The sequence below is a fragment of the Ambystoma mexicanum genome, chromosome 4q (assembly GCF_040938575.1).
Source record: "Ambystoma mexicanum isolate Mex_15411 chromosome 4q, UKY_AmexF1_1, whole genome shotgun sequence".
Taxonomy (NCBI): Eukaryota; Metazoa; Chordata; class Amphibia; order Caudata; family Ambystomatidae; genus Ambystoma; species Ambystoma mexicanum.
In genome coordinates, this window is record NC_090928.1 from 1078100023 (window position 1) to 1078113613 (window position 13591).

At 41.9% G+C, this 13591-nt stretch overlaps 1 protein-coding gene across 1 annotated transcript in view; it reads right to left on the reverse strand.

Moving 5' to 3' along the window:
* Window positions 1-13591, reverse strand: part of ALK (ALK receptor tyrosine kinase) — a 3554133-nt gene that overhangs the window by 727354 nt on the left and 2813188 nt on the right. The window contains exon 10 of the mRNA XM_069608653.1: window positions 5991-6085. Coding sequence (XP_069464754.1) covers window positions 5991-6085 — 95 coding nt within the window. The remainder of the gene's footprint in view (window positions 1-5990; window positions 6086-13591) is intronic.

Below are 13591 nucleotides of genomic sequence, written 5' to 3' on the forward strand. Positions count from 1 at the left end.
GCCTCAGTCTGTCTTGAACTTCGTCTTGAAATCTTTGGAGAAGTCTTACCACAACCTCAACCAAGATGTTTGCAATGTAAAATCAGTACTGAGGTCTTTGCACTCTAAATTTAACTGTATTGAGTGGTTTATGACTGCGCACACCTTGCGTAAGGTTCCTCCTGTGTCCCTGTCATTAGTAAACAGTGCTGTTTGGGTGTGAAAGTTCTTCCTGCTACTATCCCGCTTTCTATGGAACCTAGTTTAGTGGGCTGCTTTGAGGCTAGTAGTGTAATTTCGAATAATATGGTGGACGGGAGGTGATAACACTGATCATAGTGATTTCTCTAGTGTATTAGAAATTGTTGCTTCCACTCGACCTGTTGTGTATTCAATAACGAATTTTAATGTTTTGGTGGGTAACAATTCCCCCAGTGTGAACGTTGATGAGGGTTATAATCTAGCTTTTTCTCAGTCCCACCAGTTTGGTGTCCTGAGACGTGACAAATGTACTGTTGGTAAATCTCTGCAGGGTAAGTATCCCAAGAAATCTCAATATGTGAAGCCTCCAAAAGAATTATGGTTCAAGAAAATTCTTGAGAAGGTTAAGATTGAAATTAGCAGCAGAGCAGCAGATCAGTAAGGAGAAAGACCAAGAGTCTGTCCCTGGCCCAAACATTGGTAACATTGGAAAATCCAATAAAAAAGCCTAAAGACACAGGGATTAAATGTCTCATCGGGCTGAATGTAGAACAAATCACCCGCTGTCGTTCAGAGTCATAATCTCCCAGATATCTCAATTTCTGATGATGAGGAAGGAGTTCCTGTAACAGTTGAGAATCAAGCAACATGCAATTTTGAAGGCTCACTAATGCTTGATGAAGGACTAGATATGGCGGCAATACTGGCAAATTCATTTGCAAGATGGGGACACCAATGCAGAAGTCAGCCGCTGCTTCTAGGTACAGGGATGTGCCTACCAGTAAAAACTCTCCACTGCCTACTCATGAGCCTGGTGTTTATCCACTATCTCCTCAAGACAGTGTGTTTGCTGTTTTGTGCTTAGAATTTGTACTTGGTTTTAACAATTGGATACTACTGAACAGGGCGAATGTCCTAGATCTTTTCACAAATATCCCTTCTTTGAGGAATATTTATTCAAGTGATATCGCTCTGGTTGTGTTTCCCGATGATTGTAAAACTGACGTGTGGTTCCTCCACATCAGATCGAAAGGTCTAACCGGCCATTTTTTATCTGAGCCTGAGGCCCTACAAATAATGGTTTATGACATTGCTATGCGAGAAGTCCCTAGTTCAAGATTGGGTTTGGATAATGTTCCACGCAAATCGAGTGATAATATGCAGACGCGCGGTCCTGCCCATTCTAGAACAGTTTTTATAGAAAAAACATTTGTTGCCAGCCGCTCGGCTGACAAGGAGTGGGATTGGCTGCCAAGTTGTTCATCCTCAGGGTATACCCGCGGTGGAGTGTGCCATAGGAAATAGGACTTATGTGTTGATGTGGCCTTCTGGAACACCCAGGTTTTTAGTCACCTCTTGATGCCGGGGAAAGATCTAGTTCAGTTAAATAAATTCCATATTATATATTTGCAAGAGGTTTGGTTGCAGGAGGCCCCTCCATTGGATTGTTACATTACCTATATTCAACCTGCAATTCAAGGTCCCCTAGGACGGCCTTCGGGTTGGTTATCACCATCTCAAAATCTTTTAAATGGAAAAGCAGTCAACTTGGTTGTAGCCATCCTGGTATTCTTCCCATTGTAATCTAGTATTCCTAGGAGGCTGAGGTCATGTTTAAAGATGTATTAATTATTAATCTGTATTAGACCCACAAGGAGGTTTAGCATTTCAATGTAATTGATACAATGGATGAACATTTATATGAATGGTTTGCCGGGGAGGAGAAAAATGATGTGATCATTGTGGGTGATTTCAACTGCTACTGTGGAGGCACGAGTATGGGGGCCCTTAGGGGTAATCGGAAGGTGAAGGGGAACTTCATTGGTTGGATGCATCTAATGAATAGCTGGAACTTCTCGTATTTTAATAGGTTAAAGATTGCAGAGGGGGAGCTAGAGCAGACATGGAGATCAGATACTCATGGCTCCACAATTGATTATATTTTGCACCTCAGACCATATATGATAAATGTATTGATTTCCATATTCATGAAACTGATAGAAGTGCTCACTTACTTTTGAGTTGTTCACTTCGTTTACCTTGTACTAAAAGAGATGTTTGCTCAGTTGTCAACAAAAATGTTAATAATGCAGGTAATCGAATATAATTAAATGGAATAGCGCTTCTATCAATCTCTTCAATAGGATCTTGCACTGCAGAAAAGTATTAACTTACTTGAAGATGAGGCTGTTGTTGCGACTTTTTCTGCAACGAGCTTCTCCCATTTTCTGTGATTAAAACTAGTGGTAATTAAGTCTAGGCAGCAACTATGTGGGCTTAGAGGAGCCAGTGGTCCGAGGCTAAATTTTGACGCTGAGATCCAGGAGCAAAAGAGGATCCTAAGGTGCCAGCTGCGCACTTTGAGAAACTGTGAAACTGATTGTGAACATGTTTGGCAGCTAATTCAATCTCTTTGACAGAAGTTTAAAAACTGGCTGTGAGGTAAGAAAGCTAGGATTGATCAACTTGAAGGTGTGCAAATGCACAGACTCCTGCTCAGTAGGGACTTTATAGCATTCTGGAACTAGGTAAACGATGACTCTGTTCACCAGGTTTCTTCGCAGATACATCCTGTTCCTGAGGACCTATGGCTGAAGTTCTTGCAGACTATGTACAAGGACACGGTGAGAGATAAAGGGAGTCATCTTTTACCTTGAGGGACCGTCTGGGTCTTGGAATTCGACAAAGATGAAATTGCCCTTTTAATAAAAGCTGCTGAAGTTTCTGGAATGGCTGGCCCTGACGGGCTACCGAATGCGGTGTTTAAAGGTGTCCCTCTTTTATGGGTGGAAATTTTATTTCAACTGTTCAATAACATCTTAGCAATGAAAATGATCCCGTACTCCTGGCATACAGCAATTCTGGTCCCTATTTTTCAAAAAGGAGACCAAATGTCACCTGCCAATTATCGACCCATTGCACTTTTGGATTCCTGTAGTAAAATGTTCTCAACAAAAGTATTCATGGAACTGAACATATGGGCAACATCTGCGGGGAGAGTGGATGTACATCAACCTGGGTTCACAAAGGGATTGGGAACACTGCTAAATATGTTTCTCTTCTCCCTTCTGATAAAGACTAAGAGACAGGAAAAGAAAAACTATATATTTGTCGACTTAACATCAGCTTTTGATAGGGTCAATGGAAACATCCTTTGGGAGAAGCTAGGAGGATGGGGGATTCTCCCTTATCTCTTAGAAATCTTGAGAATAATGTTCAGTGAGACCAAAGTTAGAGAAAGGCTTGATGGGAAATGTATGCTATCTGTCCCGGTCAGTATGGCAAGAGGAGAACACCAGGGGTGTTTCCTCACACCAGCACTCTTCAACTTGTATCTTGCAGACGTGTGATCTTATGTTTCAAATGCAAATGTATTTCTCCCCTCTTTATCTCAATTCCTCTTCAGTTTCCTGCCTACGTTGATGACAAGGATGCAATTTGGGGGTCAACAAGGGTCTCCCTTGCAACCCCTGAGGTCTCCCTTGCTACCCCTGTGGTCTCCCTTGCTGCCCCTAAAAAACAAATGACAAAAAAATATAAACCTTTTTTTTTCTTTTTATATATCTATGCTCCTGGTCTGTGGCCAATGCCATGTGTGTCTTTGTTTCTAGAGTGGCTGCTGACTTACTTGTTCAGGATTCTTAAAACAAATAGGGGGTTCCACAAGTGTAAGCAGTGACCCTAAATAAGAGAGAATAGGAATGACAAATAATTTGTCTTTCTGGAATTCTATACAATAATTGCTAGACAAATTAAAGGTTTATTTCAGGTACACTTCAGGGGGTGAGTCGTTGATTTAGTCTGTTCTTAAACACCTCAAAGTCACAATGCAGACAAAATGCTCCAAAAAGCATTTAGAGTAGAATAAGCATCAGTTTCGGACTATATATTTTGCTTTTCGCAAGTTGCAGTTATAGCATGTTTTTTTCGGCCGATACATATGGTGATCCATTCTTGTATGAAATGTTTATCACGTTACAGTGATATTGTAACCATGTTTTTCATAGTGTAATTAGGAACAATTCTATGTGATGCCACTTCCTGTTTTGTCAAGGGGTAAAAGGTTGTGTTCCATTGCTTCCCATGATGTCACTTCATGTGATGTCATCAGAGGTCAAGGGTCATGTGATTTCATTTCCGCTAGACCAGGCATTTTGGCGAAATGACGTTGCTGGCTGATGATTTGGTTATCTTCGACCAGATGCCGATTGATCTTCAGCAGCCCTTAATGCATTGGCAAAATGAATGGATCTGAACGATCTAGCTATTAGTACTGCTAAGACCAAGGTATGTTGTAATGGAGGGAAAAACTCTCTTTTACCTGGAGTTTCAATGGTGCAAAACTGGATGTGATAGACAGCTATGTCTATTTGGGCTTTACTATCTATAATGGCCCTCGGAAAACTGAACATCTTAGCAAGATGAAAAGGAAATGTGTTCATTATGTGGCCCAGACCAGGGGACATTTTCATTGTCCCCATTTATCAAGTATTACAGAGGTAAGGCACTGCCTGCGTTACTCTATGATACTGATATAGAAGATTATCGGGACAAAGACTGGCAAGTCTTGGAAGGGTGCATTTCGAGGAGAGTGCTGGGATTGACAAAATGTGTCACAGTGCCAAGTATCAGATACAAATTGGGTTTGCTTTCTATTGCGGTTCATATGAAGTGCACGTCCTTGGGCCTGATTCATGGAACATTTCCCTATGGGATTGCACCATTATAAAATGCTTCTGTGAAGCAGGCCCCTTGGCTTTTCTCAAACAAATCTTGGAGCCTCTAGAACATGTATTGTATTGTGGTTTGAATGTTCTATTATACAATGGAAATGTGCAATGTTTATCAGCATGGTTAATCAAATGTACTTCAATAGTCTGTTAAGTGAATAGGGCAATGATATTTATGGAAGACCCTGCATATAAGATAAACAAAGGCCTTATGGGAGCTTGACTGGTGTCAAACACGTGAGATTTCCATGAATTATCGATTTTTTAATGTATTACTCTAGTGTGAAAAATCCCTGTATGACTGAGTAGTACATCAAGAGGCTCCCTTGCCCCAAGAGGAGGTGCACACTTTTAAGATAAGATTTCGGGTCACTCTTCTGCCAACCACGGAGGTTGTGGAGGCAAGAAATGGGCTGGAGATGAGACAGAGATGTTGTGGGTATTTTAATGTTTGTGTATTTTAGGATGCCTTTCACACTGTATCATATTGTGACAAGTTTTCCTTGTACTTGAATTGATTTATCTATGTGTTGTTTCTTTGATATGTCATATAATTGTGTATGTGTTACTAATAATGTATTTGTAAGATTATCTGTTAACCAAAAACACAATAAAAAAAGATTAAATAAAAAAAGAACGAACGAAAGCCTAAAGCAGAGAATTTGTGTAGACCTGGACAAACCATGGAGTTATCCACTCCCACGAATTGGTGTCAGTCCTAAAAGGCAACAGCCTTGTACATTTGCTACACCAAATCATTTCCAAGAGACCCAATTATTTACTTAAACAGGGCAAACAGGATAAAACCAAAATTGCATTTGATCCAAGACAAGGCACACTCAAAACTTGGCAACACTGAAGAGTGATGGCTTGAAGCTTTAGAATGAATCAAAAACCACTAGGAATCCTCTGGGCAACCTACCCTCCCATACCTCTCCCAACCTTCGTTTTTCAGCCTGTCATGCCATTACAGAAGCCTTCACAGATAAGCCGAGCCTCAACATGCCATTGATATGCTGGTTTCACAGTCAATGTCGTATATGAGAAGACGTAATGCTTAATATTAGAAAACAGACTCACTTGTGAGATAACAACCCAAACTGAGCGACATGTCGTCCAAAGCAATTACTGAGTCAGATCCTTTCTGCCAGGAAGTTACGATCTCGAGCCAGAACCTGGTTGGATGGAGAAAATAAAGAATCAGGGTCAGTGAGACTGCGTGGAGCAAGCAATTGTGGAGCCTGCAGTTGCGCTTAGGTTGCAGTGGATGCAAGAGGACAGATAAACAGACTGTGGTGTAACATGTACACTTAATTACAAAATAATAGTGAATAAATATCTTTACAGATGTTTTTCTGGTCATTTTATCCAATGTGGAATTGTGGCACGATAAAATAAAAAATCAATCAATTCAAGAAAGGAAGTGGGTCACCTCCATCCAGCCAGCAGGACATACAGCTATGTCTTAAGTTACACATTTTTTAAAACTATTTAGGTAAAATCCACCATCTATTGGCCAATTTTAGATACTTCAATCTCCCCTGCAAAGATTATGCACCGTCCCAGAAATATCCTTTAGTGACACACATGACCCCTTGTGGCGGGGTTATTATTGGTTGTTGCTTAGAAAATTGATATTGATCACAAACGGCATTTCAGAAAACGTGCATTAGCCCAATGTGTGCAAAGGAAGGTGAGATGAGGATTGACGAAGCCAGTGGTGGCACATTATTTACCCACTAGAGCAATACATATGATGTGCTAAAAGGTGCTAAATACTACGACTACATTGGCTGCTTCATGGGCATCGGGTGCAGCAGAGGGTGGCCATTACTAACTGCTCAGCCCTGAAATATCCCACCCTGCACAGAGCACACTCTCACTGCTCCCCGATCACCATGATGTCCTCACCTATTAAGCTTTCATCGTCATACCTTTGCTAAAGAAAATGTACAGAATAATGCCCGATGAAGACAAGGTTTGTGCGTTTTCCAGTGGCCGAAACCTAAGATGACTTATAATATCCAGGTATCTACTTGGGGTGGGTGGAGGGTTGTACATTTTTCCATATAACACAAAAACAGTATCGGATTTTCAACTTTTCAAGCAGTTGGCAAATTCCTTGTTGTAAGAAATAAGTGTTTCAACGATACAGATGGCTGTTCTAGATGCCTTCTTTAGAGGAAATAAACATGGGGTGCAGTTTTTCATTTTTACCTTCGCCTTGGTAAAGATTGGAGGACTTTCTTTGAAGGCATGTGACTTTCTAATAAGATGATATCACATCCAATATCCACCACATGCAGCAAATACAGCATGACGTAGGATTTGATGGCCAGTAAAAAAAAAATGCTCCACCTGGAATTCTTCCTGTTTTTAACGGTACCACTAAACTCAAAATTGGGTCTTTTGGATATTTAGGTTGAATCAGATGCTGATGCTTTTTTACTATGATGGTTTGATGATTTTCAAAGTTAGCTAGGTTTGCGGGGTCAAATGGTGCTTTGTTAAGACGAGGAACCAGCGGTAGATGGTTTGATTGGCTTTCATGTGTCCTGTTATCTGTTCTTTTTTAACGTCATGGGATTTGCATTGTAAATGGAACAAAACCTTATCATCATCCGTTGTTTGCTAACTAAAGGATGACTACAAATGAAAAACAGTGAAAATATGTATTCTGATCAAAAATAAGATGCTACAGAAAGACAGAATATTGTACAATGGGACAGTGAGATATATATGCCATGGTAAAATGTAACTATTATATATGCCATCATATTACTGACAAATGAGAAGAACCATGAAAGGATGGTGCAATGACATCACAATAAGCTATGCCATTAAAAGAAGGCAATAACGCACCGCATTATAAGATGATGCAGTGAGATAGACCACCATTGGACCATCACAAGACTGGCTACGGGGGAGGGGTTGCCACTTCTAGATAGGACAACACTATAATCCATTTTAAAATGGTGCAATGATACAATGCCATTGCAAGACGTTGCCCTGGGATACATCATGAAAAGAAGGGGACTCAAGACATGCCGTTCTAGAGCACTTGAAGCGGGCTTAGCTCTGTGAGGAAAGCCCGGGTCTCTTCCTAGTAACTGATCGAAAGACACCTGAACGCCTGAGAACTGAATGGGCGGACGTAGCCAGTCACGCTGAGTGGCTTCTTCACCACAGAGAAAGCAAAAGCTCCAATCAGTGAAGAGGCAACCAAGGGTCGACGAGCAGCATACGGGATACCGTTCTCAGATGACTACTAGGGATGCAATGGTGGATTATGAAGATCAAAATGGCGATTTGTATTGCTGGTATGCGGACAGATGATGCACAGATCTTTCACATGCCCGTGTCTGCCTGCGGGTAAGTTGTCATAAGACTAAAGTCATGTGGGCTCACATCTGTCTCCAATTATCAATCTAGCAGCGGCAATTCTGGACATACTGCAGATTTCTGAAAATAACATTCCATTCTGAAATTGTGCAGTGGGATATTTCATCATAAAATGGATACATTAGGTTTAGTACTTTAATGTAGTGGGAAAAAGTTAAGTATTAGGAGATGGTCTAATGATTTCGTTCCACAATAAAGTGGTGTGGCGGCATATGCCATTATCACATGGTGCTGTGAGACACTTAATTATAAGATGGCACAATGAGGTATATCCTAAGGTATTGCAATGCGTTTATGTCATCATAAAATAATGGAAAGCAATAGCTCATATAAGATTGACATATCACATATGCAGTCAGAAGATGGGTCAAGTAAATATGTCCCTAGGCAGCCAGACATTGACGTACACAGAACAATGACAAACATTGTACATCTGAGTTGACCGTGTAGAATAATTATACAGCAAAGTCAAAATGTATATGGAGTTAAAAGATTTATTCAATGCAAACTGTCCCGGGTAGAGCTTAAAAATATAATAATACAAAATGATCGTTTCATTTGGTCTCCCCTCTTCAGAATTTCAGAAAAGAGTTGAAACTGTGTTTTTAAACAATCTTTTAAATACATAGTCTGTTTTCTCCATGCCATTTTAAGATCTGGCTTAATTTTGTTTTTACACTTATCAGAGTGTTGTATTTCTGATCTTTTTGTGCAGCATTCTGGATGCTGTCTGGCAAGGTTAGCAATGTACTAAATGCTTTTAAGAGAATACAATAAATGAAGGGTTTACGAGATCTTAGAAATACTTTCCAAGGACAGACTTTACTGTCCAGCTGCCTACAAGGATCGAAATATGACACTTGTGACATGTTGTTTCAAGAGGTGTGTGAGCCCTTAGTAAAGGCTGAACGAGACACATCCACTGAGATCAGACCCACTTGATGACAATGAAAGATGCGACTTTCTGACACGTGAGTTGCCAGCGTTGCAGCAATGCAATAAAAAGGAGTGATAAGGTTAACCATCTGAAAGATTAAACCACCTGTGTTTCTGACTTTTTGGTATATTCTGTCAAGTGTTGCTGAGTTTTATGGTTTGTATTAGGAGATGCAAAGATGGACAGAGTTTAAGCCCAGCATTCATAGCAATGACAATCAGGGATTTTTTGTGTTGGTGATGGTGACGATTACAAGAGTGTCTAGTAATTGGCCCTATGATTAGTTGTTCCCACTGGTCAGGATTCCTCTTCTTTCGAGAAGACAATGAGGACAACATGAAACAGTAAAAAGCAAAAACAAATCAATGACAGGCTTCTAATTGTTGCCGAAAATGTAGTCAAGCTAAGCATAGGATAGGGGCGGAGGCCAATCAGGTCGCTTGGAACGCTGGTTGTACTGTATGGTACAAGCCCCTGTTCTGAGCTGCTTGGGCAGTCAGGGCCCCCTTCTCTTTTCCGTTCCCTCTTCACCAATTAGCACCTGTGTAGTTTCCTACAGGGGTGTCAATGGTGACTTTTTTTGTAAATAAAAGAAAAAAAATAAAGTGTACCTTTCTTGCGCATGCCAGCACCCCCAATTCTGCTCTCGGGAAGTCTGTTTTCATGTTGATGATGTCACAGTCATCAACATGGAAAAGGGACTTCCTGACAGCATCACAGACTGGTGCCGGGCCACGCAGGAAAGGTACTGTTATTTTTTTTAAAAGAAAGGAAAAAAAAAGACACCCTTAGAACCTGTGTAGGCAACTAACGGGTGCTAATTGGTGAAGGGGCAATAACTGCCCAGGCAGCTCGGAACGTAGGCTTGAACCATACAGTAAAACCTGTGATCTGAGCCTCCTGAATGACCAGTGCCCCCACCCAGGGTGCTAATTGTGAATATAGCATGCAATTTACAGCACGGGTGCTAATGGCAATTGCCCCTCGGTCACATGCCAACCCTTTAATTAACATCACCGCCACCACCATTAAGGGACCCTAACTGCGCTTGTGCCCTTTACTTGGGTGCTGGGCCATTACATACAGGGTCGGCCCGCCACCTTGGAGCACATCGCCTCAGTATACAGGCCCATTTTCTCCTGATGACTGGTGCCTTCGTCTCCTCATCTCCATTTTTCAGCCCTGCTCTTACCTGTGCTGCCTGTTAACCCACTGTTCCACCAAACTCAATACCTCTGTACACAGTGCAACGTACTCACCAAGTCTCTATTTACCTCCTGAACTCTCCCCTCAGCCCCGCTTCCTCCTTCCTTCTCCGATCCTGTCAGCGAGAAGCTTTCAATTAGTGTTTTCAGCCTCAACTGACTATCAGCACCCTGGTGGGCCATGTACTAATAGAGTTAAGCCCTGCAATCAGGGGCAGTCCTGGATGGTAACTTCCATGGGGCCATCATGGAGGCCTTTGCTGCTCTCATGCCAGCCAGGCTGGTGCTGGCTGCCTGTTATTGCACATGTCTGTCCCCAAAGGAGGGGATTAATGCTACATTTGCACCCAGAGAAGGGTGCTCAGCCAATCAGGTGGCTGGAACAGCAGTCGAGAGTACACAATCCCTGCCCGCTATCCCAGCCACCCAAGGCCCTTCCTGGTGGTGCTTTTTTCCCCCCTTTTTTGTTTTGGCTATTAGGTGGTGCTGAGAGCGCTACCTATAAAGCCTCAACTATTGTCATTAAAATAAGAGCTTGAAATAGGGGCTTTGAATGTAGGTTTGTAATGCTTTTCAATGCAGGTGTCATATGAGTATGGATTTATGTAGTTTGGCTATGTGCCCTACCCATTTAACACCCATTGCTAAGTGTAATATATAGGATTTTCCTCCCATTTTCCCTCCAGCCACACCTCTTTCTGAACTCTTTGGCTGAATTGCTACTGTGTGGTGAATTTGTCAGTAATTTTTACTTACAAAATGGCTGCTGCCATCTGTTAATGCTATTTAAAAGTTATTTGACTTGATTGATGCTTATAATATAGTATTTTTATTGCAGCGTTCAAGTTGTGTTACACAATTTACAGTATTTCTTATTAAAAGTAAACAAGGTAATGTAATAGTATATTTTGGTTTAAAATGGCACAGAAAATGTACATTTAGTGACTTGTGGGGGTTGGTCAAGTTTTTGTTCATGTAAGTAGGGCCTTCCTCTCTTGTCCCTCTTCCTGCTCCCACCTGTGAGGCAAAAATCCTCGGGGTCATCTTCGACTCCACACTCTCCTTCTCTCCTCACATCTCTGACGTCTCTAAGAAGTCACACTATCAGCTGCACCTCCTCAGAGGTATTCTTCCTTTCCTCTCCTTCCCTCAGAAGCTCACTGTCTCCAGAGCTCTGGTTCTCTCTAGGCTGGCCTATTGCAAAAGCCTCTTTCTAAATCTGCCTGCTCCTACTCTCTGCCCTTTGCAACTCATCCAGAAGAGGATTGCAAGACTTGTCCTTGGCCTCAAGCCCAGGGATCGTATCTCTCCAGGACTTAAATCTCTGCACTGACTCCCAGTGGCTGTGAGGATTACGTTCAAAACCCTCTGCATTGTCCACAAGGCCTTCTGGCGCCTGGGTCCTCAATACCTTCAAATCTCTCTCCCTAAATATCTTCCTTCTTGAGCTCTTCGCTCATCTGCCTCCAACTCCCTCAGGATCAGTCGCTTCTACAAGCAACGAGTTGGTGGTAGATCTCTTTTTACGGCTGGGACCTCTCTCTCAACAGCCTCCCTGCTCCCTGAAACTTGAGGAGAATCCTCTTCGGTTCCGGAAGCTCCTCAAAACCTTTCTCTTTGCTTCTGCCTTTTCTCCTCCTCTCCCTTGCTGACTTCCTGGCTGAAACTGAAACTGCACTGGTTACCCGGCCACCGTCTGATCTCGGGCCCAGGTCCCCTCCCCCACCAGTCGCACACCTGCACTGCCTTCCTGGCAACCCCTGCACTTGGGGGCTGTTTTTCTGTATCCCTACAGTCCCACTAGCAGCAGTTGACACCCAATGTCTGCACTTACCCTTGCACTTGCCACCAGCTGGCCATACTTTACTTATTGTTTATTTATTCTTTTATCCAATGATCTGCACTTTCCCCTTCCCCCTTCACATGCGTGATCTGAATGACAACTGGCCTAGTGTGATTGTTTTCTGTTTTCCCTCTGTTCCCCCTCCCTTGCCTATTCACTCCTTGAAACCCTTGTTTATAGGCGCGTTATAAATGCCATATCATATCATAACATTAGCTGTGAAGTTAGTGATGTGATTGGGTGTGCAGTGTGTGTTTGTTTGTTCAAGTAAGCCATTTTGTTTCTGGTAAGTCATTTTCTTTTCACTTTTGAAGAGAGCTGAAAGCTGTGAGTTTTCTTTGTTGAACACTTTACAGGAGAGATAAAGTTATGTTTTGGTTAAGTGCTATATTGTATATAATATGGAAAAGTGCTTTATTGAAAATAGCCTTTTGTGAAGTAAATAATGTATTTATATTGAATTTATTATAACGTTTTAAAATGTTTTTATTTTGCTTAAGCCCAAAAGCCCTTAACTTGTTTTTTTTATTAACATTGCGAATCTGTGCCGGCGGCAGCTTAACATCAAGCAGCTGCTGGCAAACATTTGCAATGTTAGTTCAATGATCTGAATTCAGTGGTGACTTGTCTTTTTAAGGCCGCCAGCAGATATTTTCAATGTTAGGAAACGATGGCAGAGCCGGCAGTAGTAGTTTTGTTTTCGCGAGGTCGCCGCCGGGTCTGAGTTTGTATCACTAACTTTCCAAATATTTGCTACGTTAGTGAAACTAATTCAGAGCTGGCCGCGGCATTGGGATTCCCAATGCAGCCGCTGGCTCTGAGTTTATTTTACTAAAATTCCAAATATTTGCAACGTTAATGAAACACATTCAGGTCCGGCTGCAGCTTGGCTTTCCCAAGGCCGCTGCCGGCTCTGAGTTTTCCTAACAGGCGACCCATGAGGTTTCCTCCTGATGGCCGACATTTTTCTTTTCTTGTTATTGGCGTGATTAGGTGCTTAAAAATGTATGCATTTGATTGCAGTTGCTAACAATGAAAAGCTTGACATTAGTCATTGCCAGATATTTTTTAACTCATCCGCTGCAGGCACCATTTATTGTTTGTGTCCTGTTCTGTTCGTCTATGGGTCTGTTGGTTAGCCAGGTTAAATAAACAGAACCCAAAATTTCAGGGATGGGGACTAAAGCACGATCTACCGAATGGTTGTTGCACCACTGTACATATATATCACTGTGTGCATGCGTTAGTACCTGAGTTTGGTGTCATCTTGCTTAATATGCAAGTGAAAATGACA